The sequence below is a fragment of the Hyaena hyaena genome, unplaced genomic scaffold (genome assembly GCF_003009895.1).
Source record: "Hyaena hyaena isolate Hyena2069 unplaced genomic scaffold, ASM300989v1 scaffold_281, whole genome shotgun sequence".
Classification (NCBI taxonomy): Eukaryota; Metazoa; Chordata; class Mammalia; order Carnivora; family Hyaenidae; genus Hyaena; species Hyaena hyaena.
Window position 1 is genome coordinate 2,126,102 of NW_024080914.1, and position 25,405 is coordinate 2,151,506.

General features: G+C 43.1%; 1 protein-coding gene across 1 annotated transcript in view; it reads left to right on the forward strand.

Moving 5' to 3' along the window:
* The first annotated feature begins 5,224 nt into the window (after positions 1 to 5,224).
* SPTA1 (spectrin alpha, erythrocytic 1) overlaps positions 5,225 to 25,405 on the forward strand; it is a 63,975-nt gene continuing 43,794 nt past the window's right edge. Inside the window, 17 exon segments of the mRNA XM_039246427.1 lie at positions 5,225 to 5,461; positions 6,727 to 6,852; positions 8,967 to 9,107; positions 9,532 to 9,632; positions 9,777 to 9,972; positions 12,013 to 12,146; positions 12,702 to 12,846; positions 14,699 to 14,853; positions 15,798 to 15,933; positions 16,034 to 16,135; positions 17,563 to 17,700; positions 18,293 to 18,403; positions 19,897 to 19,974; positions 20,121 to 20,276; positions 21,619 to 21,823; positions 23,246 to 23,427; positions 24,766 to 25,009. Of these exon segments, the coding sequence (XP_039102358.1) occupies positions 5,225 to 5,461; positions 6,727 to 6,852; positions 8,967 to 9,107; positions 9,532 to 9,632; positions 9,777 to 9,972; positions 12,013 to 12,146; positions 12,702 to 12,846; positions 14,699 to 14,853; positions 15,798 to 15,933; positions 16,034 to 16,135; positions 17,563 to 17,700; positions 18,293 to 18,403; positions 19,897 to 19,974; positions 20,121 to 20,276; positions 21,619 to 21,823; positions 23,246 to 23,427; positions 24,766 to 25,009 (2,587 nt within the window).

The window sequence follows — 25,405 nt, forward strand, 5'->3', positions numbered from 1 at the left end:
TAGAAGTTATAAAAAAAGTTAAGTTATAGGAAAAACTCAGACCATTCCCACACTCTCTTGGATATGGCAAAGGAGGGGGAACTAATGGATAAAGACAAGGTATGTGATATATATGCACATAGCAATTTTTCAAGAATGAAATAAAGCCATGTCACAGATAATCCACTAAAAGTTCTGTGACCAGCATATATTTAGATGTTAAATAGAATTTTCACTGATATCTTGGGACTCTAGTCCATTAAATATAAGAACTAAACTTCATAGTTTAATCATGACTGCGAAGGAAAAAATATGTTCAGTCTTGGCACTTGGCTCATACTTTCCTTTATTTTAATGAGAAATAATATTTTTAGTTGAGCTCTTTTTTTTTTTCCCTGAGTGGGGCCATGGCACTGAACCTGCTATCTTTATAAAGTTTATAAGGACTTAGGTTTTTATGGTTTCCTTTAGGGTTGCTGTACTCAAAGAAAATTATTAGTGGATGGGAACATCAAACAGTTTTATGTAAGACTTTTAAATGATGCATTGCAAATCATCCTTTAAAAGATAAGCGCTTAGCTTTATGAGGAATTATCCCACAGTCTGTCCTTGCTCTTTACATTCTGATTTTCAAAATTAATGATTCACAATAAAATGTATGACCTATAACTGAAACGTAAAGTGAGTTCCCAAAATAGGTAGATTAGTCATTGCTATCCCCATTATATACTTAACAAAATTTAAGCAAATTTCCAGTGCTCATAGGGTTATTAAGTGGAAGAATCAAGCTTTCAAGTTAGATGGTTCAGTTTGAGATCCAGTGTTTTTGCCATTATCCCAACTTTTCCCTCCTGCCTCAATCACATGGTTCATCGTGGAACCCATCGTCATGGGTTTTGTTTTTCCTTATTCTATGCAGGGAGACCAAGTTAAAAAAAATAAAATAAAATACCTAAGGGAGAGTGAGAGAAGACTGTGGTAGGGGGAAAAGAATTATATTTCTTTTATTATAGGATTGCAAACTTGAACAATACATATCCAAATAACTTTAGACGATCAGCAGCACTAACAATTAACATGGATATGGTTAACTGCAAAGAGATAATTTTATGTTTTTGAATTATATTATCTAATATTCTAGCCCGTATAAGAGGCAAAAAAAAGCAGAGACTTTTTTTTTTTAAATGTTAATGTTTTATTTATTTCTGAGAAACAGAGAGAGACCGCATGAGCAGGGGAGGGTCAGAGAGAAAAGAAGATACAGAATCTGAAGCAGGCTCCAGGCTCCGAGCTGTCAGCTCAGAGCCCAACACAGGGCTCAAACCCACGAACCATGAGATCATGACCTGAGCTAAAGTCGGAAGCTTAACTGACTGAGCCACCCAGGTGCCCCAAAAGTAGAGACGTTTTAAAATGAGAACTAATTCCAGAGAAACAAAAAAATACAAATGTTTAAATGATAAAATAATAATGACCTTTATCCCATGGAAGAAAAGATTAGACTTACACTAAAATTAACATAGCTTTCCTTGTTGGTAAGTAAGCTGAGGAAGTGGGACTCCTGAAAATCCAGTTAACATGATAGGGGTGTTAGTTCTGTGGGCTGGAGAGCGCTGAGTGCTGTGGGCCTCAGAATTTGGGGTGTGGAGCACCTCTCTGGGCTTCAGGGCCCAGGAAAAGATCTGATAACAGAGGGGAGGCCCCGGGGAAGCTGGGCAGAGCTGATTAAGCCGCTGTGCGAAGTACAGATCTGCCCAGAGCTGATAGCCATGACCCATGCAAGGGCCCTGTCCTTTATTCCCGCCCTTGCACAACTGAACATGAGACTCATCTCTGAGGAAGCTGTCTGGGATACACTCAAGCTGCCTCTGAAACTTCTCAGCCCTCACTCACATACAGAGCAACACGCAATTTTAAAGATCGTACGCGATTCTAAACCTCCACTCTATTCGCGTTCTTTACCTGAGTTCTGGAATCAGAGTCTGTCTGTCATCAGAGATGATGGGTGTTCTTGGAAAGCTATAAAAGGATCAAGAAGGGTCGGGGTTTCAAGAGTTAAGCCACCAGGATCAAAGATTTTCTGGTCATGTCTCTCTGTCAATCCCAAGGGCACCCTGATACTCACCCCAACATCGGTGGTCCTCTGAGACTGCAGAGGCTTGATCCACTAGAGGGCCTGAGAAGATGGGCTAGGGAGGAACATAGCTGGTAGCTGCCGCCCTGGCAGCCAGACGGAGGACAGAGCTTGTAGCATGGGCCCCTCTGGCTGCTGTGATGAAGAAGTCAAAGAATGTTGCATTTTGATACCTAAAACCTCTTCCCTGACTCCTGTGCATTTTCACATCACATCGCTACCTGCTCTAAAGGCGATTGTTCTTACCCAGTTTTATTATTTCCTGGTGACCAGTCCTGCTGATGGAGGCCTGTTATTTCTTTGGCCCCAAGGTTATCACGTGGTTGGCACTGTCGCTGGGAAGATTCCAGAATGGGACAACCAGAAATATTGATGAAGCTTGGCTAGAACAGATAGAGAGCAGGGTGGCATGATGGTGGTCCTCAGGGGGACTTGACTCCTTGTTTATGTGCAAGCATAAGCCATTGGGATGGGATCCCTCTCAGACACCATCTGTTCTCATATGAAAGTGGGGAATATAATACCTGCTTCACGGAATCTTCTAAAGGTTAGAAATTAATGTGAATGAGTCATGTCAATATATAAATTATATGTACCTTAAGATAGGGCAATTGGTGGTGGTTTTTACCTCTTAGATAAAGATTTTTAAATGTCCTCTGTCCACCTCACCTCCAGTCGGAGCTTCCTTGGTGCATGTGATATAACACATCCACTACGATTTGTGTTCCTGCCTTAAATACCCTATTTGATTTGAGTAGAATGCAGCTATATGGAAGAGTAAAATAATACTAGACGTTCAAGAAGAGAATTTGAAGCTCTCTCAGTTGTTTTGGGTGAAGAAGAGGAAAGAGGGAAAGCAGAGGTATAGAACCTTGCTCCATCCTAACAGACCATGAAAGCTTGGTTATTCGAGTAAGATCCAGCCGGGAATGAAGTGTGGGTTGCATACCTGTTGCAGGCAGTCCCCTGCGTTGTAAGAGGGTCAGAAACTAGCACAGCATTTTCTCTTTGTTTGTTTCATTTTGGGAACGTTGCCAAAAAGAACTATGCCTTTGGGGAATGATTTCTGCTTCCTTTACTCTCCATTAAAAACAATTCATAAAGCAGGGTGACATTTACCCCACATTTTAGAACTCTGTCCCATTCTCAAATATTTTGTGATTTTATTAGTTTGTCAAATGAGGTATCCTCATTTTTGCTTCAGGAAATAGAAATGAACACACACATATCCTACTTCCTTCATTCCTTCCATTTAGGGAACAGCTAAATGAGATTTTTAAAAACCCAGCCTGTGAGGCCAGGAATACAATTCTCATCCTATTTTTGCACAGGCTCTACAGCAAGAATTAGGATAGCTTATTGATTTAAAGGCTGTTAAAAATCTGCTTCTGGGCTTTCATGAAGGCTTTGAGTCGTATTCCCTAGAGATAGGCTGGAACAAGAATCTAAGTTCTTGTAATTCTGCAGAGTCCAGAGACCAGACCACCCAGAATTCCATCCTGATTTGCCATTCTCAGACACAGAATCTAAGACGAATCAAAGAAACGACACAGAATTTCAACACAGCCTCTCCATCTTGCACCCATCTATAACTGTTCTTCCTTTCTAATTTTTCATTTAAAGAAAAGAACCTTACTTTTATTTCCTATGAAATCCTACTGAGAAACTTTTAGAGCTATAGTCTCTCTGAACTGCTGAGTCACCCAGCATCTATACAAGTTAACAGCTGCCTCAGCTGGATGAGTCTCCTGCTTTCTGAAGATAACATAGACTCTAGCTGGTGGGAGACTGGGCCCAAGGCTTTTCTTTTCCCTTCTTTTTTTTTTTATTTTTGACTCTTCCACATATGTCACATTTCTTTCATCTTTATCTGAAGAAGACTAAACAATTCCATGTGAATTCTCTCTCTCTTTCTCTCTATTCCTCTCTCTTTGGGACACATTTTATCTTGCCAGGTTCTTGACTTTTACAAAGAGTGAAACGCTTTCCAAAGGAAACCGTGAGTACAGAATTCTTTATAATACAGTCTGTCATTGATATAATTGGGAAAGCTGTCTCTTTTGACCTTTCTGTGCTATCTTGGACAGAATCTGTAAGAATTGTTTCTTGGCCTTTAAGAAGTAGAGAAGTTTAATTTTGACTCTCTTCTTGTGAGTATCCCCACTTTAAATCATGACCTTAAGCTTGTGGCTTTTAGCATGAAAATCTAGCAATGACCTGTTTACAAGGGTCCATGTAGAAAACAAGTAGGGAATATGGAGAAAAATACTACACAAGAAAGATTTGGTCTGTATAGAATGACTTGAATCTGTAGCCCAACTAGTAAAAGCCATATACAGAGTAGCAATTATATTTCAGAGGAAGAGTAAAGTTTAAACTTGATATTCAGTGTTCTGACTGAGATAAGGTAGGGGAAACTGCCCAAATCCAGATGAATGAAGGTAACCCCTATAGAGATTTTGCAAGTTACTGCCCCAAGTAGTTTGGTCCTACTTATGTTGTTTAACAATATAATGTTTTATGTTGCAAAAGCCAATTACTGAGAGGCTAATAATTTGATATGTATGATAATTGGATAAAATGTATGCTGGTCTTTTTATTTGTAATGTTTTTAAATAAAGCAAATAAAAAAGGTAAACATATATGAGCAATCTATATCTTATGTGAAAAAATTCTCCAAATGTTTGTGTATGCCATTCATCAAGTTTACTACAAGCCATGTTTGTTCATGAAATAAATTCAGAATGATCAGTCTATGTCAACATTTTTTAGCCTTTGAAAAGAAAATTATATATTTTTTTTATGTGTCTGAAATACATGATTTTAGGTAACGTAAACTTGTCTTCCATCAGTAACCCAAATTCATTCTATTTACAGAATGTAATAAATGTTGGCACACATTTATGTGAAAAGGTGGAAGGATGTTCTGAATGTTAAGGAATTATTAGTTGAAAGGGTAGCTACATACGCTAGACCCCTAGTAACACCAGGCTTTTACAGGCTTCAAGAATTCCGGATGTAAGTCTGACATGAGTAAAGGCCTTGGGACATATAATAGGGACATCATAGAGATTTAAGAACCAGTAAGAGAAGATTTTTAACTTTCAGGCCATGGAGAGTAGTGGCCCAAAAGTGCTGGAAACAGCAGAGGCAATCCAGGAGAGACGTCAGGAGGTGCTGACTCGGTACCAGAGGTTCAAGGAGATGGTTGCGGAAAGAGGTCAGAAGCTCGAAGAATCCTATCACTACCAGGTTTTCAGACGGGATGCAGATGACCTGGAGAAGTGGATCTTGGAGAAACTCAAGACTGCAGATGATAAGAGCTATGAAGACCCTACTAACATCCAGGTACTCAGTTCACTTGACTTTCCCAGAGCAGACTCTGAGATCTCCAGGGAGGGTAACATTCTTGTAATATAAGTGCATAGTTAGTTAACTGTAAGGAGATAATGTGAGAGAAAGATCAGACTGCCTATTAGGGACCATAATTCTGCTTCTAAGTTGCCTGTGTCTTCAACTTCTTAAGCCTCAGTGCCTTGTTTACAAAGGAAACTCACTCTATGAATGGATTCTTTTTTTTTTTTACATTTATTTATTTATTTTTGAGATAGAAACAGAGGGGGGTGGCAGAGAGGGAGAGAGAGAGAATCCCAAGCAGGCTCTGCACTGACAGTGCCGAGCCCAATGGAGGCCTCGAACTCACAAGCCATGAGATCATGACCTGATCCAAAACCAACAGTCAGACACTTAACTGCTGAGCCACCCAGGCACCCCTCTATGAATGTATTCTTAGTCTGAAATTAAGCCACGAGCAAAACAGTGACTGAGAGTTCAAAGAATTTTTGACGCATTATGTAATTTTAATATTTTGAGGTAAAGAAACATCAGTGCTTCTGAGTCAGTTGCCCTTCACTCTGCTCAGAAGGATAGGAGTTAAATGGACTTTTCCCTGGGTTTCTCCTAAGGGGCCATTCGTGTCCTTGATAAGTCCACAGGACAGGTGTCAGGAGGACAGCTTTGGTGGAAGCTCCTCTCCTCCTTGTATAATAGCATGTGACAGTCATGACCAGGGGAAAGAGTAACTTGCCTAAAAGGGGTACTTGATGCTTGAGAGCAAGCACTGGATCAAAAACAAAGTGACATATATTAAGTGTATCCACTTATATATGAAAATAAGAACATAGTCTAATAAGCAAAAATCTCTCAATTTAAAAAAAAGCTATTATTGTAATAATCATCTTCTTCATTGCATTCAACTTTCCATAGCACTTACTTCCTCTTTTCTGAAGAGGAACAAATATGGGGCATCTTTTCATTTCCACCAATGGCAGTGGAGACTTAAAAATAGCAAAGTATTTACTGGAAACTCCCCAAAGGCAATGGGAACAGGAACAAAACATTTCTCTATGGCCCTTGACTTTGAGCCTGGGTGGGCCTGGGGTGACCATTTCTTGTAGGATGTGACTCCTCCAGCCCTGGTCATGGGTTACCACTTAATCTAGGTTGTGAAGCAAGGAGTTCTGCCCAAAAGTAAGAAAAGGAACAGAAGAACACCCTTATGGCCCAGGGATGCCAGGCTTCATTAGCCATGTCCTCTGATTTCTAAACTTCAGGGCAAGTATCGGAAGCATGAATCCTTCGAGGCAGAAGTGCAAGCAAAATCCAGGGTCATTCCTGAACTGGAAGAAATCAGAGAAACCCGGTTTGCCGAGGGGCATTTTGCCCATGAGGACACCAAGGTAACTGTACAATATGGCTCTGGAAGAGATGAGTCCAGCTGTTGATTATGTTATCAGTTTTCACTGACTATGCCAGGTATAAAGCTCAATGTGGCTGGCTTGGAACTGGGGTTCTGCCTCTGATCTTCTAGGTAGGAAGTCCTGGGATGTCCTGGGATGGTGTAGGAAAAATGGGGGGACGTCCTCCTGTTCCCTGGGGTGGGGAGAAGAGCTATGATACAAAAGCTATCTTGGGACAGCATCACATTCCTCCTTGGCCACCGCAGGATAACTTCGCTGAAGATCAAGTCTTCTTCAGCCCAGTTCCACATGTCCCAGATGAACTGGCTTTCCCAAATGTCATTTCTGGTTTTTTTTTTTTTTTTAATTTTATCTCCCCCGCTTTTTAAAAATTTTACAGAAAGAGGGTGTGAGTGGGGGAGATCAGAGGTAGACAGAGAAACCCAAGCAGGCTCCATGCTAAGCTTAGAGCCCAATGCAGGGCTTGATCCTACGATCCTGGGATCATGACCTGAGCCTAAATTAGGAGTCAGATGTTCAACCAACTGAGCCACCCAGGATCCCCTCCCAAATGTCATTTCTAATATTTTTTTTTCTGACCGCAGGGTCCTTGTTCCTTAGACTCTTCAAACAAGCGTTGCTCTGCCATTTGAATCTTCTCCTAAATATCTCTGTCAGTGATGCCTCCTTCTCTTCACAGCCCACATGCTGTGACTACTATTGTAGTTCTCTACACCTGCTTCCCAAATCCTTGTCTTCAGAAAATCCTCCCTGAACACTGAAAACTGAAGACCACCACCACTTTGGAATCCATTACTAATGGATCAATTCTTTTCTGACTTCATTTGCACACTCTTCCAACATGCTTGGTTGATAAAGTCAACTCAGGATCTCTTCTGTATGAGTGGATTCTTTCTTTCTTTCTTTCTTTCTTTCTTTCTTTCTTTCTTTCTTTCTTTCTTTCTTTCTTTCTTTCTTTCTTTCTTTCCCCTTCCTTCCTTCCTTCCTTCCTTCCTTCCTTCCTTCCTTCCTTCCTTCCTTCCTTCCTTCCTCTCTCTTTCTCTCTTTCTTTCTTTCTTTCTTTCTTTCTTTCTTTCTTTCTTTCTTTCTTTCACTTATTGAGTGTTTTTGTTTTGTTTTGTTTTGGAATTGTCAAACCAGATTTACTTTCCATATTTAAAAATTGGGTCTAGTCTTTCCACATTTAGCATATAAATTCTAGTCCATTTTACTATCAAGAAAATAGGTCATATTTTAACCAGACTTTAATCAGAAAAGAACCTTATTGAAGAGTCTGTAACAAGAAAAACCTTAAAACTTACATATTGGTATAAAAGTGAAATCATCTTTGTATTATTCACAGCTCTGTGTGCCACAGATCCCCTACATTAATTACAATATATGAGCAATATTTGAGATATTTTTGCAACTATCAGGCTCACCGCACCCTATAAGACTGCACCATTATAGGATTCGAAGAGAAATGTGGTACACGTGCTACCTTAGGCAATGGACTAGTTGAAAAATGTAAGATTCTTGAGGACATGACATAGACGATACCTCTAGTTTTACGAGTTATGTAATACATGATCTTCTAATCTATCCTGGCATCAAAGCCTTCACCTGCAGAGTCCAAAAATTCTCTTAATGCTTTGGTGCCATTAATTTCCATTACAAGTTAGCAAACTTGTAGCCCTTACTCCCCTGGCAAACAGTTCATGCTACATTTCTTCTATGACTTTGCTGGTACTTAGAATGCCCTCTACCTATCATGGACCTTTCTAAATCCTATCTGTTCCTCAAGGTTCAATTCAATGAGCACTCTTACATGAATTTTTATTCCATCCTGTCTTGTTGTTGGTAATCATTTCATCCTGTAAAACCTCAAAGCATGTTTACATTTTTTTCTCTTATGGTAGATCATATTTGGCTTGGCTGAGCAGCTACTCCCATGTATATCGATTTCCTCCTTTAAAGGTTTATTGAGCAAGTAACACATGAACGAATGACATTTTTATCCAGGCCCCCTGGAGTACAGGTCTCTGAGTCTGCACCTGTCCTGGCTGCCCCGCGGCAGGTGCGGCCCCTAAGCGGTTTTGTATCTGCTCCCAAAGGCCCATCTGGTAGAGCTGCGCAAGCTGTGGGACCTGCTGCTGGAGCTGACCCAGGAGAGGGGCGCCCTGCTGCTTCGGGCCCTGAGGCTGCAGCAGTACCTGCAAGAGTGCGCGGACATCTTGGAGTGGATTGGAGACAAGGTAGGACCCACGCAGGACACAGAGGAAATCCCGTCTGCCTCCCAGGCAGCCCATAGCAACTGAATGCAAGCTATTCATAAAGTGGTCTGGGCGGCTGTTCCTGGACTTTGTTCCCGGAGAGAAGGAATTCTGGTGAAGATTTAGGGGCATCCTGGAGACTGCTGACATTGCGGTGTGGGGGAAATGCTCTAGGACAGTCTCCGTCTACTTTCCGTGACTCTTAGCTCCCTCTCCTAAATTTTTGCTCTTACTCTGGATCCAGGCTGGCAGTGTTGCCGGCTCCTTCCCTAAGGGCTGCCTATCAGAACCTGGAGCTATTTTTCTAGACGCTGAAAGAATGATCCTGTAGTTAGGACTGAAGATACACCCAAGCAAGTGCTTAGTGCAGCCCTTTTGTGAACACTCAGTGTGTTGAATTGAGTAGACGCAGGACCAATTTATTTCTCAAGTTCCGAAGTACAAAGGGTGCCTCCGGGAGCCATGGCCAACATCGTCCCTGGTCCTTCTGGAGGATTACCCCAAAGGGTGCGGTCCCCTGGGCCAGAGTGCCCCTTCCAGACATACACTCCTGCTTCTGGCTCTTTCCTCAAGGCCTCTCCCAGGTTCCACCAATCTCTCCTTGAGATTTCCTGGGAGTGTGGGTAATGATTTTGGGCATTTGAACTGCAGGACTTCCAAAATATTTGCTGGTGGCTTGACAGACTTTCCTGGTGCACAGGAGGCTCTCGTGACCTCAGTGGAGCTGGGTGAGGACTGGGAGCGCACAGAGGTCCTGCATAAGAAGTTTGAGGAGTTCCAGACGGACCTGGCAACTCAGCAAAGAAAAGTGGATGGGATGAACCAGTATGCCAACAAGAGTGCTGAGGTGAGGTGGGGAGCAAAGGGTCAATGCAGGGAAGAGCTTCTGATAGCCAAAACCTGCCGGCCATCAGTAGGTGGGATGTCAAGGACATGGGGCATTGGGAGAGAACAAGGCTGCGTGTCCTTGTAGTAACAGGTCCAAGACGGCTTCCTCTCCTGTCTGGGTCCTTCCCTTGCCAGCCTGTGCAAGTAGAGGTGTGAGTGGGAGGGGGAGTATATGTGTTCATGCTTGTGGGTGTGCCTGTGCATGTTTACAGAGGAATTAGACCCACAGCCAGGTAGATCCTGTGCAGAGCACCAATCAGTCAACCACTCGCTTTTACGTGGCACCCTTTCCTCATGAAGAAGAATCCAAATAAAGTAGCAAAGAGTGTAAAATAATGATGGGCTATTGTAATATAGATGATGTCATTATACATGATTCTTGTGAGTGGGGGAAGGGAAAGGGAGGTATATTTACTTTCATTTACTTAAGAAAATATTTAAATAAGTTTTTGATATCTGAGTAGACAATTTAGTGTGGGGCTAAATAACCATAGGATGTGTAAGAAAATTAGGAAGCCAGTCTGATTTTATTTGTATATAAAGGAAATTTTATGTGGATGTAAAGAAATTAGAAACTTGAAGTGTTGTCTGTTGTGCTTTCCCATATGGTTTCATCCTCACTGCATCTCCGGAACGGTAACAATCCTTCTATACTAACGGAACTGAGATTTCAGGATGAATGGGTACCAGAGTGGGGAAAGAACTTCCCTCTGAATTTTTTTCCAGGCCATGTTTCCAACAGTCTCTAAATTTTCTCTTTCTGCCACCTTTGTCTTGTTGTGGAAGTTTCTAAGCTATTCACTGCTCTCTCTCAAACCAACACAAAACTTAAAACGACAACCACTTTATTCTTCTGGATTCAGTGGTTCAGCTGTTCAGCTAAGCAATGTTCCTGATCCCACCTGGGTTTCTTAAGTGGCTGCAGTTATTTGGTGGCTCAGTTGGGGGTGGAGGGTTTAAAATGGCCTTGCTCCCATGCTGGTGGTCTTGGTGAGAATAATGAGGCCTTTCTTCATATGGTCTTTCATTTTCCAGTAGAGCATGCCTTTTTACATGTCAATGTTCCAAAAGGTAAGAACAGAAGCTGAAAAGTGCAGGAGCTCATATCATTTCTGGCACATTCTATGGTAGGCAAGTCAGAGGCCAACCCAGATCCAAAGAATGAGGAAATGGACTTCACATCTTGAAAGGTGGGCTTCATGGCAAAATAGCATGGCAATTTATCTAACCTCCCATGGGAAGGATCAACCCAGCAGACAGCGTGTCCTTTGCTCTTTTGGACCAGGACCCACACAGCTCCAAACAGAAAGGGCCATACATCTGGGAAGGAGAATGTAGGACATTCTGTCTGGAGAAGCTTCAGAATTGGAAATGGAACTATGAAGAGACAGGGACAGGAGGAGCAGAAAGACAGGCACATGGGAGTTATTCGAAATTGCCAAGTGTCAAAATAGGCTGATGCTATTAACTTAATGTAGCATTCATAAATCTCCTTGCTTCAGATGGTTTGCAACAATCTATGAAGTTTCTTTGCAAAATTAAATGTGTATACATGCGTGTATAATTCTGTATAATCTCTCATTAGCTTCTCGAAGGCATCAGGACCCCAGAGGAGTTCAGAACCACAGTAGAAGGTTTTGGAAAATAAAGTCATATTTCACAGAAGGGACTTTTTCTTCCTTGCTTTTCAGGATTTGGGGGTGGGGGAAACTTAGCAGGCACCAACAAGGTGGAATTCTGAAAATAACACCACGGCTGGGCAATCTGTATTAATAGGGTGCTATGAGTGAAAGAGACAGTATCTGGTGGGTTGGCTTTTAGATTTGATAATGTGGGTCGGGTTAAAGCAAGGGCGCAGGGCTAAGGTGAAGATTGGTATCTGGCTAAATGGTCACTCTCTATGCCTGGCAAAGCACAGACTAGTGTGCAATGAGAATGTCAAATGATTTTTGGAATAATCCCACCTTTGCCTAATGCCAGCACTGGTCTCCTCCCACAGGAAAGCCATCCTGAACTTCCTTTGATTAAGCTAAAGCAGGATGATGTGAATACTGCCTGGGACCGTCTTCTCAGCCTGGCTGGGCAGCGACAGGAAACATTGGCCAATGCTGCAGACCTCCAGCGATTCAAAAGGTATGAACTTGGCCCACATTTTATGGGAATTTCTACAACAGCGCCACATCTATAACTGTGCTAGCCTCTGTCTACGGTCAGCAATTACTGGCCAGTACCTCAAATCAAAGGAAATCATGTGCTTGCCTTTAAGGCAGCAAGGGAGAGCACAGTTAAGACAACTGCAACCCACTCCATAGCCAAGTGTGTGATGACAGGAGCCCAAAGCAATACAACTAGCCCACAGTTAGCAATGGAAAGGCTGCAAAAGCAAGGAAAGCGTTATCAGGAACTGGATGGGAGTGGAGGGGTGAGTTGGGAAGAAGAAAGACTCATTAAGAGCTGACCCAGATATGGGAAGTATATCCAGAGGCCCAATGACCAGGTAGATGCCCAGGCCTCTACATGTCAGTGGAAACCATTAAAAGCAAGAACTCTTTGCATTACTATTTGATAGTTAGTAGGAATTCAAGGTAATTACTAGCTGAGTGAACCAGCGTGGTGTTGGCTGTGTGTGTTGTTTGCCCTGGAATTCCTGCCGTTTTCTTTGTCGGAGCTCATGTGGCTGTCTGGCAGGGACGTGACAGAAGCCATCCAGTGGATCAAGGAGAAGGAACCTCAACTCACCTCTGAGGACTATGGCAAAGACCTCATTAGTTCTGAGGCGCTGTTTCACAGTCACAAGGGCCTTGAGAGGAACCTTGCGGTGATGCAGGACAAGGTAAGCCACTGCTGGAAGAACGGCTGGCCTCCTGCACTAGAAGAGGCATTTGGTGGCCATCTTGCCTCCAGAGGGCACAGTAAATTCACTATTTCAACGAAGGAGAAATTCCTTGGCCCTGCATCTTCTTCTCATTCTTGTTCATAACCTATACATGGATATTGGATGTCCTTTATTTTTCTTTAAAGATACATAGATGTTTTATATACTCTTGTGTGCTTTTTGGGAATGAATTTCATGATTTAAAAACAAACAAACAAAATCTACCTCCAAGAATGAGGTAGTCTCACTCTGTACCTGCACCCAGAGAATCTTTCCTTTCTCATTAAACCACACTTGTCAGTTGCAGCTGAACCCTGTTTCTTTTTCTCCTGGACTCAGTCAATAATTGAAGTTGTTTCTTCTTGTTCTTCTATAATAAACTCAGAGACACCCTGGGGCATGTTATTAGGCCCACCTTTGGGTTCTCTTTTTCTTTTTTTAAAAAAGTTATTTTTGGGGTGCCTGGGTGGCTTAGTCGGTTAAGCATCTGACTTTCGCTTAGGTCATGATCTCGCGGTTCGTGGGTTTGAGCCCCGCGTCGGGCTCTGTGCTGACTGCCAGCTCAGAGCCTGGAGCCTGTTTCAGAATATGAAACACACTCTCTCTGACCCTCCCCTGCTCACGCTGTCTCTCTCTCTCTCTCCTAGAAATAAATAAAACATTAAAAAAAAGTTATTTTTAAAAAATTCAAGTTAATTAACATACAGTATAGTATTGGGTTTAGGAGTAGAACCCACTGACTGGTCACTCACATGTCGCACCCAGCGCTCACCCAACATGTGCCCTCCTTAATGCCCATCACCCATTTAGCCCATTCCCCCACCCACCGCCCCTCCAGCCACTCTGTTTGTTCTTTATATTTAAGAGTCTCTTATGGTTTGCCTCCCTCCCTCTTCTTAACTGTTTTCCCCCCCTTTTCCTCCTCCATGGTCCTCTGTTAAGTCTCTCCTGTTCCACTTATGAGTGAAAACATATGGTATCTATCCTTTTCTGCCTGACTTATTTCACTTAGCATAACACCCTCGAGTTCCATCCACTTTGCTACAAATGGCCAGATTTCATTCTTTCTCATTGCTGTATAGTATTCCATTGTATAGATGAACCACATCTTCTTGATCCATTTGTCCGTTGATGGACACTTAGGCTCTTTCCATGTTTTGGCTATTGTGGAGAGTGCCGCTATGAACATTGGGGTCCATGTGCCCCTGTGCATCAGCACTCCTGTATCCCTTGGGTCAATTCCTAGCAGTGCTATTGCTGGCTCATAGGGGAGTTCTATTGTTAATTTTTTGAGTAACCTCCATACTGTTTTCCAGTTTACATTCCTAGTTTACATTTCCACCAACAGTGTAGGAGGCCCAGTGGCTCTGCTTCTTGGTAATTGTGCTCAGAATAGCCTGGCATTGCTGGAATTCGTGGCAGAAATTCTCCTGGGCAAACATGTCTTATTTCTACAATGATATTTATGGAAACAGTATAGAGGGTGTGAAGGACAGCCTGGGGTCTAAACCTTGCTCCTGGTTTTCATATAAAAGGGGATTATGAACAGTTTCTACCTCTGAGTATCATTTTTAAAAGACTCTAAAGCAAGCAAAAGCATGTGAAGTGTTAAGCACAATAAGAAACAAACGTGGTCAGTCAATTACTAATGCTGCTATAGTACATTCACATAGTAACATAAAAGAATCAATGTAAGCGTATTAATCTATTAGGGCTCATGTGGCTGCTTTGTCAGCTCTCTCCCATGAAACTTTGCCAGGACAAATCAGAGTGCTTGGATTGCCCACTGGGTTTCTTTTTCATCCCAAAGGTAAAGGAGTTGTGTGCCAAAGCAGACAAGCTGATGCTTTCCCACCCTTCAGATGCAGCTCAGATCCAACAGATGAAAGAGGATCTGCTCTCCAACTGGGAGCACATTCGTACCGTGGCGACCAGAAGATATGCGAAGCTGCAAGCTTCTTATTGGTGGGAAACCCCTCCTCTCTCTTGCTCTATCTCTATAGGGTTTGGGTATAACATCAAAAGCAGAAATTAAGAGTGGATGAGACAACGTAATGAGGGAACCAGCCCTCCTGCCTCCTCAATGGTTGAGGCAAAAGAAGCTTTGTTTGTTTGGAGGAGTCCTCTGTAGTGTGACGTGACAGAATGGCACTTCCCCTCATGGCACCCCATGTGCCTTCCTTCACTTGCACACGTGTGGGAGGCTAGCAAGTCGCCCAAGGACCTGGAAAAGCAGCTGAAGAAACACCAAAATCCTGAGGCACCAAAATAAACTTCCAGGTGGAAGGGAGTAAAAAATAAATCTAGAATTATATCCTGAATGTGATGGGGGTTAGCTTGCCGAAAAGCTGGGCATCATTTCGGTAGTTAATTTTTATAGTGTGACATTAAAACCCAGAAGATGGTGTTTATCTTACTTTTATGATCCCAAATTAACTGGTGAGCATTTAACTGTTTAACTAAGTAATTGTTTTAGTGGTTTTGTGTTTATTAATAGGGTCCAGAGTGAGCTAAGGTACACGAGGGCTCCTAGCCCCAGCTCTGCCCCTTTCCTACCATGTGCTTCCTGTTATTCATATGTCATGGCTGATACAGTGGCCTCATTGGCAGTTCTTTAGTTCAAGTGCTTCTGGGGTAGGTGTGACGTTGGGATGTTGCTTCGAGCAATGCCCCTGCGATTCATCACACATTGACACACCCATCCCCGGGTGTCTGCAGCTTGGAGTGAAGGACAGTCCTCACCACTAAGGGAACAGGAAACACATCAGGGGAGTTGGGAGGCGGGAGCGGGGATTAGGGTGAAGAGCACATTGCCCATCTCAGCTCACTCCGACCCTAACTCTAGGCACCAAGTCCACTTACACCTACCTGGTTTCTCTTTCCCGCTCTTTACCTTATCTTTCCTGCAGGTATCGGCGCTTCTTATCTGACTATGAGGAGCTCTCGGGCTGGATGAAGGAGAAGACCTCACTCATCAATGCTGACGAGCTGCCCACAGATGTGGCTGGCGGGGAGGCTCTACTGGACAGGCATGAGCAGCACAAGGTAGACAAGAAAAGCCTCCCTGGGAGGGGGAAGAGGGAGGTGCCAAGCCCCCCAGAAGGTTTCTTGCTGCATTTGAAGGCATTTCATCTTGTGGCCCTAGCACGAGATTGACTCTTATGATGACCGATTCCAATCTGCTGATGAGACCGGTCGGGATCTGCTGGACCTTGGTCATGAAGCCTCTGATGAAGTTCGGGAAAAGGTAATCCACTTTAACAGGGTGTGAAATTATGATACATAGTTAGCCTCACTTAATCTCATACTAGTATGATAATCTCTGAACAGGAAAAGAGTGGAAGTCATATTGACATCTCAATATTGACCCCAAGTTTCACACTGCTTCCTTCACATATTGCTGTAGCTAAATTGAGTTATTTGAAATTCTCAAGATGCGATGGGTGCTTCCTCACCTCTGAGCCTTTATTTCCTGAACCTACCTAATTTCATCAACCTGCCTTCTACCTAATTCAAAACCTCTGCACCATCTTGGCCTTGTCAGACATGCTCTTTTTTTATTGTTTTTCTACTCTCACCTCTAGATTATAAATTCTCTGAGGACCGTACCTACTCATCTTTGGATTCCCTAAGGTGCCTGGCACATGGTTGGCTTTCTCTTCTCCTCTCAAATTGCATTGATTTTCCTATACCTGGGTTTCTCAAATCGACATTAAATAGCAAGAAAGCTTTAAACAGTCAGAATCCCACCCACTGAATAATCAGGTTTGCCATGACCCTCATCTCCTGAATCACGAGGACTCACCTCAACTCCCTGATCCCTGAGAGATTTTGCTTCAGACGCAGAGTCACAGGAACTCCTTGGGTTGATAACTAAAATAAGATTTGCAGGCTCTTTGCACTTTATTAGATTCCAATCACAGCCTCCAGTGCTGGGGGATGAGTGGGGTTAAGACTGCCATATTTTGAATTCACCCAGGACTCTATGGGAAAAATTAAAAAGATGAACTTTTATTTTTTAACCATTTTCTGCTAAAGGAAACCTAGATTCTTGCAAATGTATCTATTATCCTGGGATTCTGAGAAATCTCTGCTGCCTTTTTGCTGGAATTAACACGGCAGCGTTGCTGATAAACTGGAATTCTTTGCGCAGATGTGTGATCAGGAAACAAAGGCTCTTATGGGTTTGAGAATGTCAGCTTTCTCTTTTCTTGGGGGTTTATTTGCTTTCAGGAGAGAATGCATACTTCTCAGAATGTTCATTTGAGTGCTGTATAAACTTTATCTTCCTTAAATGTCCACATTTTTAGACACTGCACTTGGCTCTGGAGCACTGTACTATCTAACAATTACTTGGAGAAATGATGCTCTTGCGGTAGCCCTCCTATGATCCCGTTCCCCACCCCCACCCCTTAAATCCCTGTTTGGTACAATACCTGCCACACTTCACTCCCTGCTTCTTCCAGTCGGAAGTCATCTCTTCTTCATTTCTACGTATCAAGGGTATTGTTGTGCCTCTGTTATGGCATTTGCCCTATTTTCCATGCTACGTTGTTCACCTAGACATTGAAGTCTTCAGAGAAAAGCCTGCTTCTTGTTCATTTTGTTCATTTGTGTGCCCTTCCAAAGGCCTTGCATTGATTGGATGCTCATGTTGTCTCCCCTTTTCCAAAGATGACAATACTGGCCAACGACTGGGCCGCCCTGCGGGAGCTGTGGGACCAGCGGCAACATCAGTATGAGCAGTGCTTGTACTTGCACCTCTTCTATCGTGACAGTGAGCAGGTGGACAGCTGGATGAGCAGACAAGAGGTAACAGGAGGGCCCTTTTACCACAGGACTAACATCGGCACCCTCATGACCGCTACTGAGGGCTGGGGGCTGTCCTAGGACCTGGAGAGTAATCCATGAGGAGAAGAAGAGAGTGGCCCTTTCCGTGAGGCTCTTACAATTCCCTCATGAACAGAAGCCTAGAAAACTACCAACATACCCAGCAGAGGGGCATTCACTGCAACTCACCATAAGGCCAACTGCATATCAAATTGCTAGGGGGTCAGGAATAGAAAGTTGTGATGAGTCAGGGTTAACCAGAGATTTCCTGAAGGAAGTGAGTGGTCCTCCTGAGGCAGTGTTGGGGTTTCAGAATGGTGCCTCAATTGGCTGGAAGGATTCTATGTGGACAGACCTAGAGAAAAGTTGGTAAAGTGGTGCCGGAGGATTGGGAAGGGATCTGAAGTTCCTGCTGTTCGAGGTTGGTCGCTAAACGCCATCCCGCCATGTGTTAATCCCACCTTGCTCTCCCACTGCCTCCTTTCTGTCCTTAGTTCTTATGTCAGAGATGTTGCAAAGGCCATGGTTCTCAGCAGTGATGAAGAAGTGAGATGTGTCTCTCTGTCTCCTATAGGCCTTCCTGGAAAACGAGGACCTGGGGAACTCCCTGGGCAGTGTGGATATTCTTCTGCAGAAGCATGATGACTTTGAGACAGCCTTTAACGCCCAGGAGGAGAAGATCACAGTAAGAAGTGGGCCCCTGGTGTGGGCACGGCCTCCATGTTTATTTGGGTCATCAGACCGTGCCCATCCTCAGAGAGGACCACTTGTCACTGCCAGACATAACACAAGGGCCATTTTTAGAAGAGAAAACATCCAGAAAAGTAATCATACCCATTTTTGTCATCACATTATTTATTCCACAAAACGTATTTAGAAAGTTTTTAAAGACTTTTAGCCATTTGCATTTTCTGATGAATTGCATGACGGTCTTATTTTTTCTGCAGTGTAAATGGTTATTATTGGATCCATATCTGATAGAGAATCATTACTTAGAAGTTTGAGAGACATTTTACTTATAATGTATTACTTATTTAGTTTTATCTTCTCCAAGAGCATCTCCATTTAGTTTTCTCTAGTAAAATCTAGATGCCTAAGTAACATCTATTCTTTTCCTGTATATCCTCAGCTTTGTGTTTCTCATCTAATGCGACCACGGTTTTCCTGTCAGCCCTACCTTACAACGTCCCAGAAACTGGTCAACATATAAACAAGGCTCAGACAAGTGTAGGAAGATTTTATTGGTCCAATGTACCATATGTTTTTGGTTGTCTCCTAGGCTGGTGCTGGCTTTTAACTCACACATGTCTGCATATAGGACCATCACCAGCAGCAACAACCCTCACAATAAAATTTCAAGCCCAGTCCATCAGTCTTCAGTCAATATGGAGATTACTATGTCCCTTATCAATCCATAGGATTACTCTGTTGATTGTCATTGGTAAAAGCAAAAATAATTTATTCTTTTTAAAATGCGATCATTTTTAAATGTTTATTTATCTTAGAGAGAGAGAGAGAGGAAGAGAGAGAGAGGATGAGAGAGAGAATCCCAAGCGGATTCTGAGCTGTCAGTGCAGAGTCCACAAACTGTGGGATCGTGACCTGAGCTGAAGTTGGACGCTTAACTGACTGAGCCACTCAGCTGCCCCAAAGCTATCATTTATTTTAGATTATTTTCCTATTTCTGATCACTTAACCCATTTTGAGTTCTAAAAATCTGGGGAATTAATGAATGAATATGAGTAAACATTTCAGATACTTGTTTCCACATAGCTAGAGATACAGGTGTAGATATAAATATACATAACAGATAGAGGGAAAGAGAGAGAGAAAGAGAGCAAGCACTGGCCACTAGATTTGACAATATCCACAGTCTTTCCTCCTGAAAATTTAAGAACAGATCAGCTATTCACCTTCAAGTGATATCAAAATTCATATGCTATAACCTAGACTTTTAAAATATTATGGAATAAAAAAGGTAATTAATTTGTCAGATATGCATTTTTGAATTATAACTTGTGACAGAAATCAGAACTAGGACCCAGATCTCCGACCCTGAAACTTGTTCTCTTCCCACACTTGCAGGCTTCCTCTCGACACAGTTAGCCAAACGCTGGCCACTGACTCAGGGACCCCTGGAGAAAAACCACTCCAGTGTTTATTGGTTTTGTTTTTCAGACCTTAGAGAGCAATGCCACCAAGCTGATCGACAATGACCATTATGACTCCGAGAAGATCGCTGCTCTCCGAGATAGCGTATGTCCAAGGCCGCAGATGCACGTCTGCCCGCCTGTGCCAAGGGGCCAGGGGGGGTGGCGGGGCATGGGCACCGAGACGGACAGTGAAACTGATGTGTCCGTATTTGGCTTTGCTGACCTAGCACCTGGTCATGGCTTTTGCAGCTCTTGTCCCGGCGGGATGCCCTACGTGCCCGGGCTGCCAGGAGGCGCAAACTCCTGGAGGATTCGTGGCTTCTGCAGAAACTGTATGAGGACTCAGATGACCTAAAGAACTGGATCAACAAGAAGAAAAAGCTGGCAGACGATGAAGACTACAAGGTAAGCAGGGTTTTCAGACCCTGGACACACTCATCAGGGCTGAATTTGGGGGACAGAGGTCTTAGAGTGGAAAGGATGGTAGTGTTCAGTGGGCAAGCCTCCTTTACAGAGGAGGACCCTAAGTCTCTCAAGACACGGTGTTCAACTGGAAGCCAAGACTCCAACTTCTGGATCTCCCATGCCCTGCTGTCTCCCACCTCTTCTCTGGCACAGCTTCTCAAGTTCTGTAACTAATGGGGAAAGGGAGGGACTGTTTTTTCATTTGGCTGCTTCTTGTCCCTTGACCCCCTCTGCTACTCTGCTTGGCACCCTTAAAATAGGAACGCTCTGTGTCCAATCCCGGTGGATGTTCACGTTTATTGAAAGCTACTAGGAACCCAAATGTAACCTCAAGGTCTGACATAATAGAGTTACACAGTTTTGTATCTGGAAGGGAACAGCTCCTTATCTTTATTGATGAGAAACCAAGCATTTGAATTGGAAAGTCAATTGCCCAAAGTTAACCAGTTATTTAGAAGGCAGTTTAACAGAAGCATTAGAAGCATGAATTCTGGAGAAGGTGAACCTGGGTTTAAATTCTCTCCCTGTTCTGTCTTGGTGTACATGACCTAGGGGAATTCTTGAGCTACCTCGGAACCATAGATTTCTCTACCTTGGGGTTGTGTAAAATGCATTCCTTTCACTTGTAAGTGTCATGTAATATAAACTATTATGTACATGTATACATATTCATAAACATTCACATTTACAGTCAAGGCTAGAATTAGTCTCTTAATTTCTAGGCCAATATCTATTCAAAATATTTACTTTTCTTGACTTCATTTGGTCTTCAATGTATACCTGATCCTCTTGTTTCTGTATCTTTATAGAACTATGAGCATCTTATCTGTATCTTCCATTTTGTGAGATTCAATAATCAGTGTTCTTCAGAGGACCTGTAGCTCCAGGGAACGGAGGGTAAACAGATCTTCTCCAGATGGGGCCAAGGGGTGAATGGTTCAAGTATCAGGACAGGAATGAGAAAAAAATTGTCATCTTTCATGACAGCTCTCTGATTGTTCATACTTGCATGGGGTGCCTTATTCAAAATGATCTTCAGGAACTATCTACACTCTGTAGAAATACATGCAAGAATCGATTAGTCTATCGTGTACCATGTGGATAGACGGAACGGCCACATGAGTTTGCTAACATTCTCTGGCTCAGTACTTGGACTACCACTGTTCCCTTGTGTCCTTTCCTTAATGCAGTTGTACTTATAGTGACGAGGAACCTCTATCCTCAAAATCCCTGCTCCCCATTCTTCAGATTAACAGCCTCCTTGTTTTTGGTCTTGTCTCAGGATACTCAGAACTTGAAGAGCCGGGTTAAAAAGCAGGAAGACTTTAAAAATGAATTGAAAGATAATCAACGGCTGCTCAATACGCTGGAGAAAACTGGCCAGGAAATGATTGAGGCTGATCACTATGCCTCCAACAAGGTGGCTGCTCGTGTGGCTGAGGTTGTCGGCCTCTGGAAGGAGTTGCTGGAGGCTATGGAGCAGAAAGGTTAGAAGCAGAGGTTTTGGTGAACGGCTAATTCCTAGATTCTGAAAACTGCCATTTTCATCTTCACCACCTTGAATTGTTCTGTGACCACTCTGAGAAGGAACACCACTCATTTCTTCCTGTATTGATCAAGGGGGGTTTATAATCCAACCTAAAGTTATCACAGGATTAAAAATGGACAACTTTATGTTTTCTTCATGTATGTACGTTTAAGTGAAATTACTTTTGTTTTCTTCACTTTGCTCCCACTTTTTTTCTTCTTTCTCCCGAATAAATATCCTGGATCCATGAATCCAGCAAATTGGCTATGCACCTAAAACTAGAGTCCTTAAATTAGGTTTCACATATTTGGGGTCTATAGATGAGACAAGATATTATGACCCAGGCTATTCAATTAGACATTAAGACTGTCAGCACCACAGCTGATATTCCTTCTAAATTTATTCTTATAAATAAGGCTTGACAACTTGCTTTTTCCCCCTCTTTGAGAGAGTTCAGGCTCAGCTGCAAGCTCTTAAAAACAAATCCCCACATGTCTACTTGAATAATCTCTACTTACCGTTAACTTCCTCCCTCTAGAAAATCAGTCAGGTGTAGTAATTAACACAAATAATGAGGTTTTCCCGTCATTATTCTCCTTGTTAGATGCAGACTCTGTCTATAGACACGGCTCTGCCCTAGTTATAGAAGAGATCATCCATGCTGACTCTGTTGTGTAGTATCCTGATTTGGGGTTTAAGAAAAAATCCAACCCAATAGTAACAGTAAGACATCACTACTATTCCCTACCATCAGGAGACACATTAATTGCCTCACGGATATAATGCAAATAATTGTCATAAGGCCAAAGAATGAAGAGCTTAGCTGAGAACAGTGTGGATAGTCAAGGCATTTTATGGAAGAGAAAATTATGAGGCGTGGCTCATGATGGGGACTGAGAAGGCCTGGCAATGTTCTGAGGTAGACATTTATTTAAAAAAAAAAAAAAAAAAAAGAGGCACCTCCATGTTTCAAATGGAACCACTCCCAATTTTATACTTCTCTTGGGAAATGCGATATTTGGGTTTGAATCTCTTTGAAAAGGAGGTCTCGTTAGAGAGTAACAAATGTCATAGGAAAATACCCAGGATGGTTAAAATTTAATACAGGGAGACTGTAACTCACCAGGGAATAAACTGGCTGCTTATCTTTGTTTTGAGAATGAATGCTACTCTACGTAAAAACAAATGCCATCCGAAATCTACAAATTCAAGGTGATTTTTTTTTGTATAATCACACGTGAGATGGGTATATATATATATATATTTTTTTTCTTATTAGAATATCAAAATACTGTGTTTCTCCTTATGTTGATGGAAGGTGTGCTATTGTGTAACAAGAAAGAGCAATGGCGCCTGTCTCATTCCGAATGTCTTCTTCCAGGGACACAGCTGCATGAAGCTAACCAGGAGCTACAATTCAGGAACAACGCAGCGGATCTGGAGCACTGGCTGGACAAGGTGGAGGAGCAGGCCACGTCTGAGGACTATGGGAAAGGCCTGGCAGACATCCAAAACCTGCTCCGGAAACACACCCTCCTGGAGTCCGCTGTGACCCCTCGCCAGGTCGGTCACCAGCTCTTTGGAGGTCAGGGCACCCCTACAGGCTTCAAGCACACTTATGATAAGTAACTCTTGAAAGAGAAAGAGAGCAAGAAACCAAAGGTAAAGATTCCAAAGGTTAGGTGGTCAGCTGCCCCTTCCTAAGACCTTCTCTAATGTAGCCATTGTCCCTGGTGCCCATGGCCTCTGTCAGAACCCCGTGGCTGGTGGAGCTTTGTGGACTCTCCCACCTTTGGCATCACACTGTCCCTCCCCAAAACCTGAGCTTCATATTCCAGCTCATCACTTACTAGTTAGGTCACCTTTGGTGTGTCTTTTCACCTGACTCACCTGTACAAGAAGGTTTGGACAACATTGCCTCTTCCTGTTCCAGTACTCCATGATTCAAAGTTTGAAAATATCTTCAATCCCACTTCTTTATTTTTTAGTTAAGAACACTGACACCCATAGCAGCGACATGACTTCCATGAGGTCACAGAGAACATTGGCAGTGGGGTGAGGGCTATGACGTAGATGTATAGGCTCTTAGTTTCAGGGACATCCCACCAGACTGGGACTTAAGCTTATCCACTAAGTTGTTAGAGTGTAGACACTGTGTGATTTTCCAGAGAACCCAGTGGAGAACGCACTTCTAGCTGACTCACTTTCATATCTGAGGGGTCCTAGCTTGTATTTTAAAATGACCCTGTTGTTCCTTAGAAAGTCCTACTGATCTGTCTTATTAAAATACGCTTTGATGATGTCTGCTCTTTGGGTTAAATGGTAAAGGCAGGGTAATCTACAAGAAAAGAAAACATGAAACAAACCCAGACTCTTAGATTGCTCTGGAGGTCAGGGGTGAAATAAAGTAACAAAAATAGTGGCATTCCTTTTGGAAGCCTCAATATCATCCCTTGGGCATTATTCCTGCTGCACAACAAAGTTGAACGTGGGAAGTTCCGTGTTAGTTACAGCTGCAGCTCAGGTTAAAGGGAGAGAAAGAGGGTGAAAGGGGAGCTGAGAGAAACTCTCCCTCTGCTTTCTTTGGGGCCACAATTTATTAACACTCCCCAACAGTTAAGGCTCTGATTATTGTGGGTTCCCTGATCTTCTTGGCACACTCTATACATATTCAGTCCTTCTGAAATGTGGTTTAAGAATTACTTTCCTATAAATAGCTCTTTGGTGATGAAATGGTCCTCAATCTAGCAAGCCCTACCACACTGCCTCATGGATGTGGTTAGAAGTCATCACGTGGTACCTATGGGAGTTGATTCTTCCCACGACCTCCCCATGCCGACCCCCTCCCCTTTCTACCGAATGATGGGATTTCCTGACACCCATTCTCTCTCTCTCTCCCAGGATCAGGTGGACACCCTCGCAGACCTGGCAGCATATTTTGAAGAAATAGGCCATCCCAATGCTGGCGACATACAAGCAAGGAAGGAGTCCCTGGTGTCCCGGTTTGAAGCCCTGAAGGAGCCCCTGGCCACCCGGAAAAAGAAGCTCATTGACCTTCTGCACCTGCTGCAGCTCTGCAGGGACACAGAGGACGAGGAAGCCTGGATCCAAGAGACGGAGCCCTCCGTGGCTTCCACCTACCTTGGTGAGTCCTTGAACGTGAACAGGCTGAGCTTGGGCAAAGAACAAGGTGTGCAGACTGTTTGAGAGATCTGGGATCTCTCTGCAGAATTTGCCCTCAGCTCGCTCTCCTCACACTCAGGAAAACATTTTCCAGTCCTCTATAGGAGGTTTTTTGTTTTTTTTCATCATACTGAAAAGTTTACCTCTTAGAATAAGACACAAACAGTGCCATGACCTGAAGACCTCTGGGAAGAGCTAGAGTGCTCAGCTTTCGCTACTTATTCTAACTTATTGCCAGGGTCGTTGGCTGAGCAGCCATGGTTACTGTTTGAGGTACCAAGTGATTTTGTCTGTAGTGTTAGTGCCTCCCTTTTGTAATGATTGGAGCTACTACAAGGATAACAGGGGATGGAAGAGC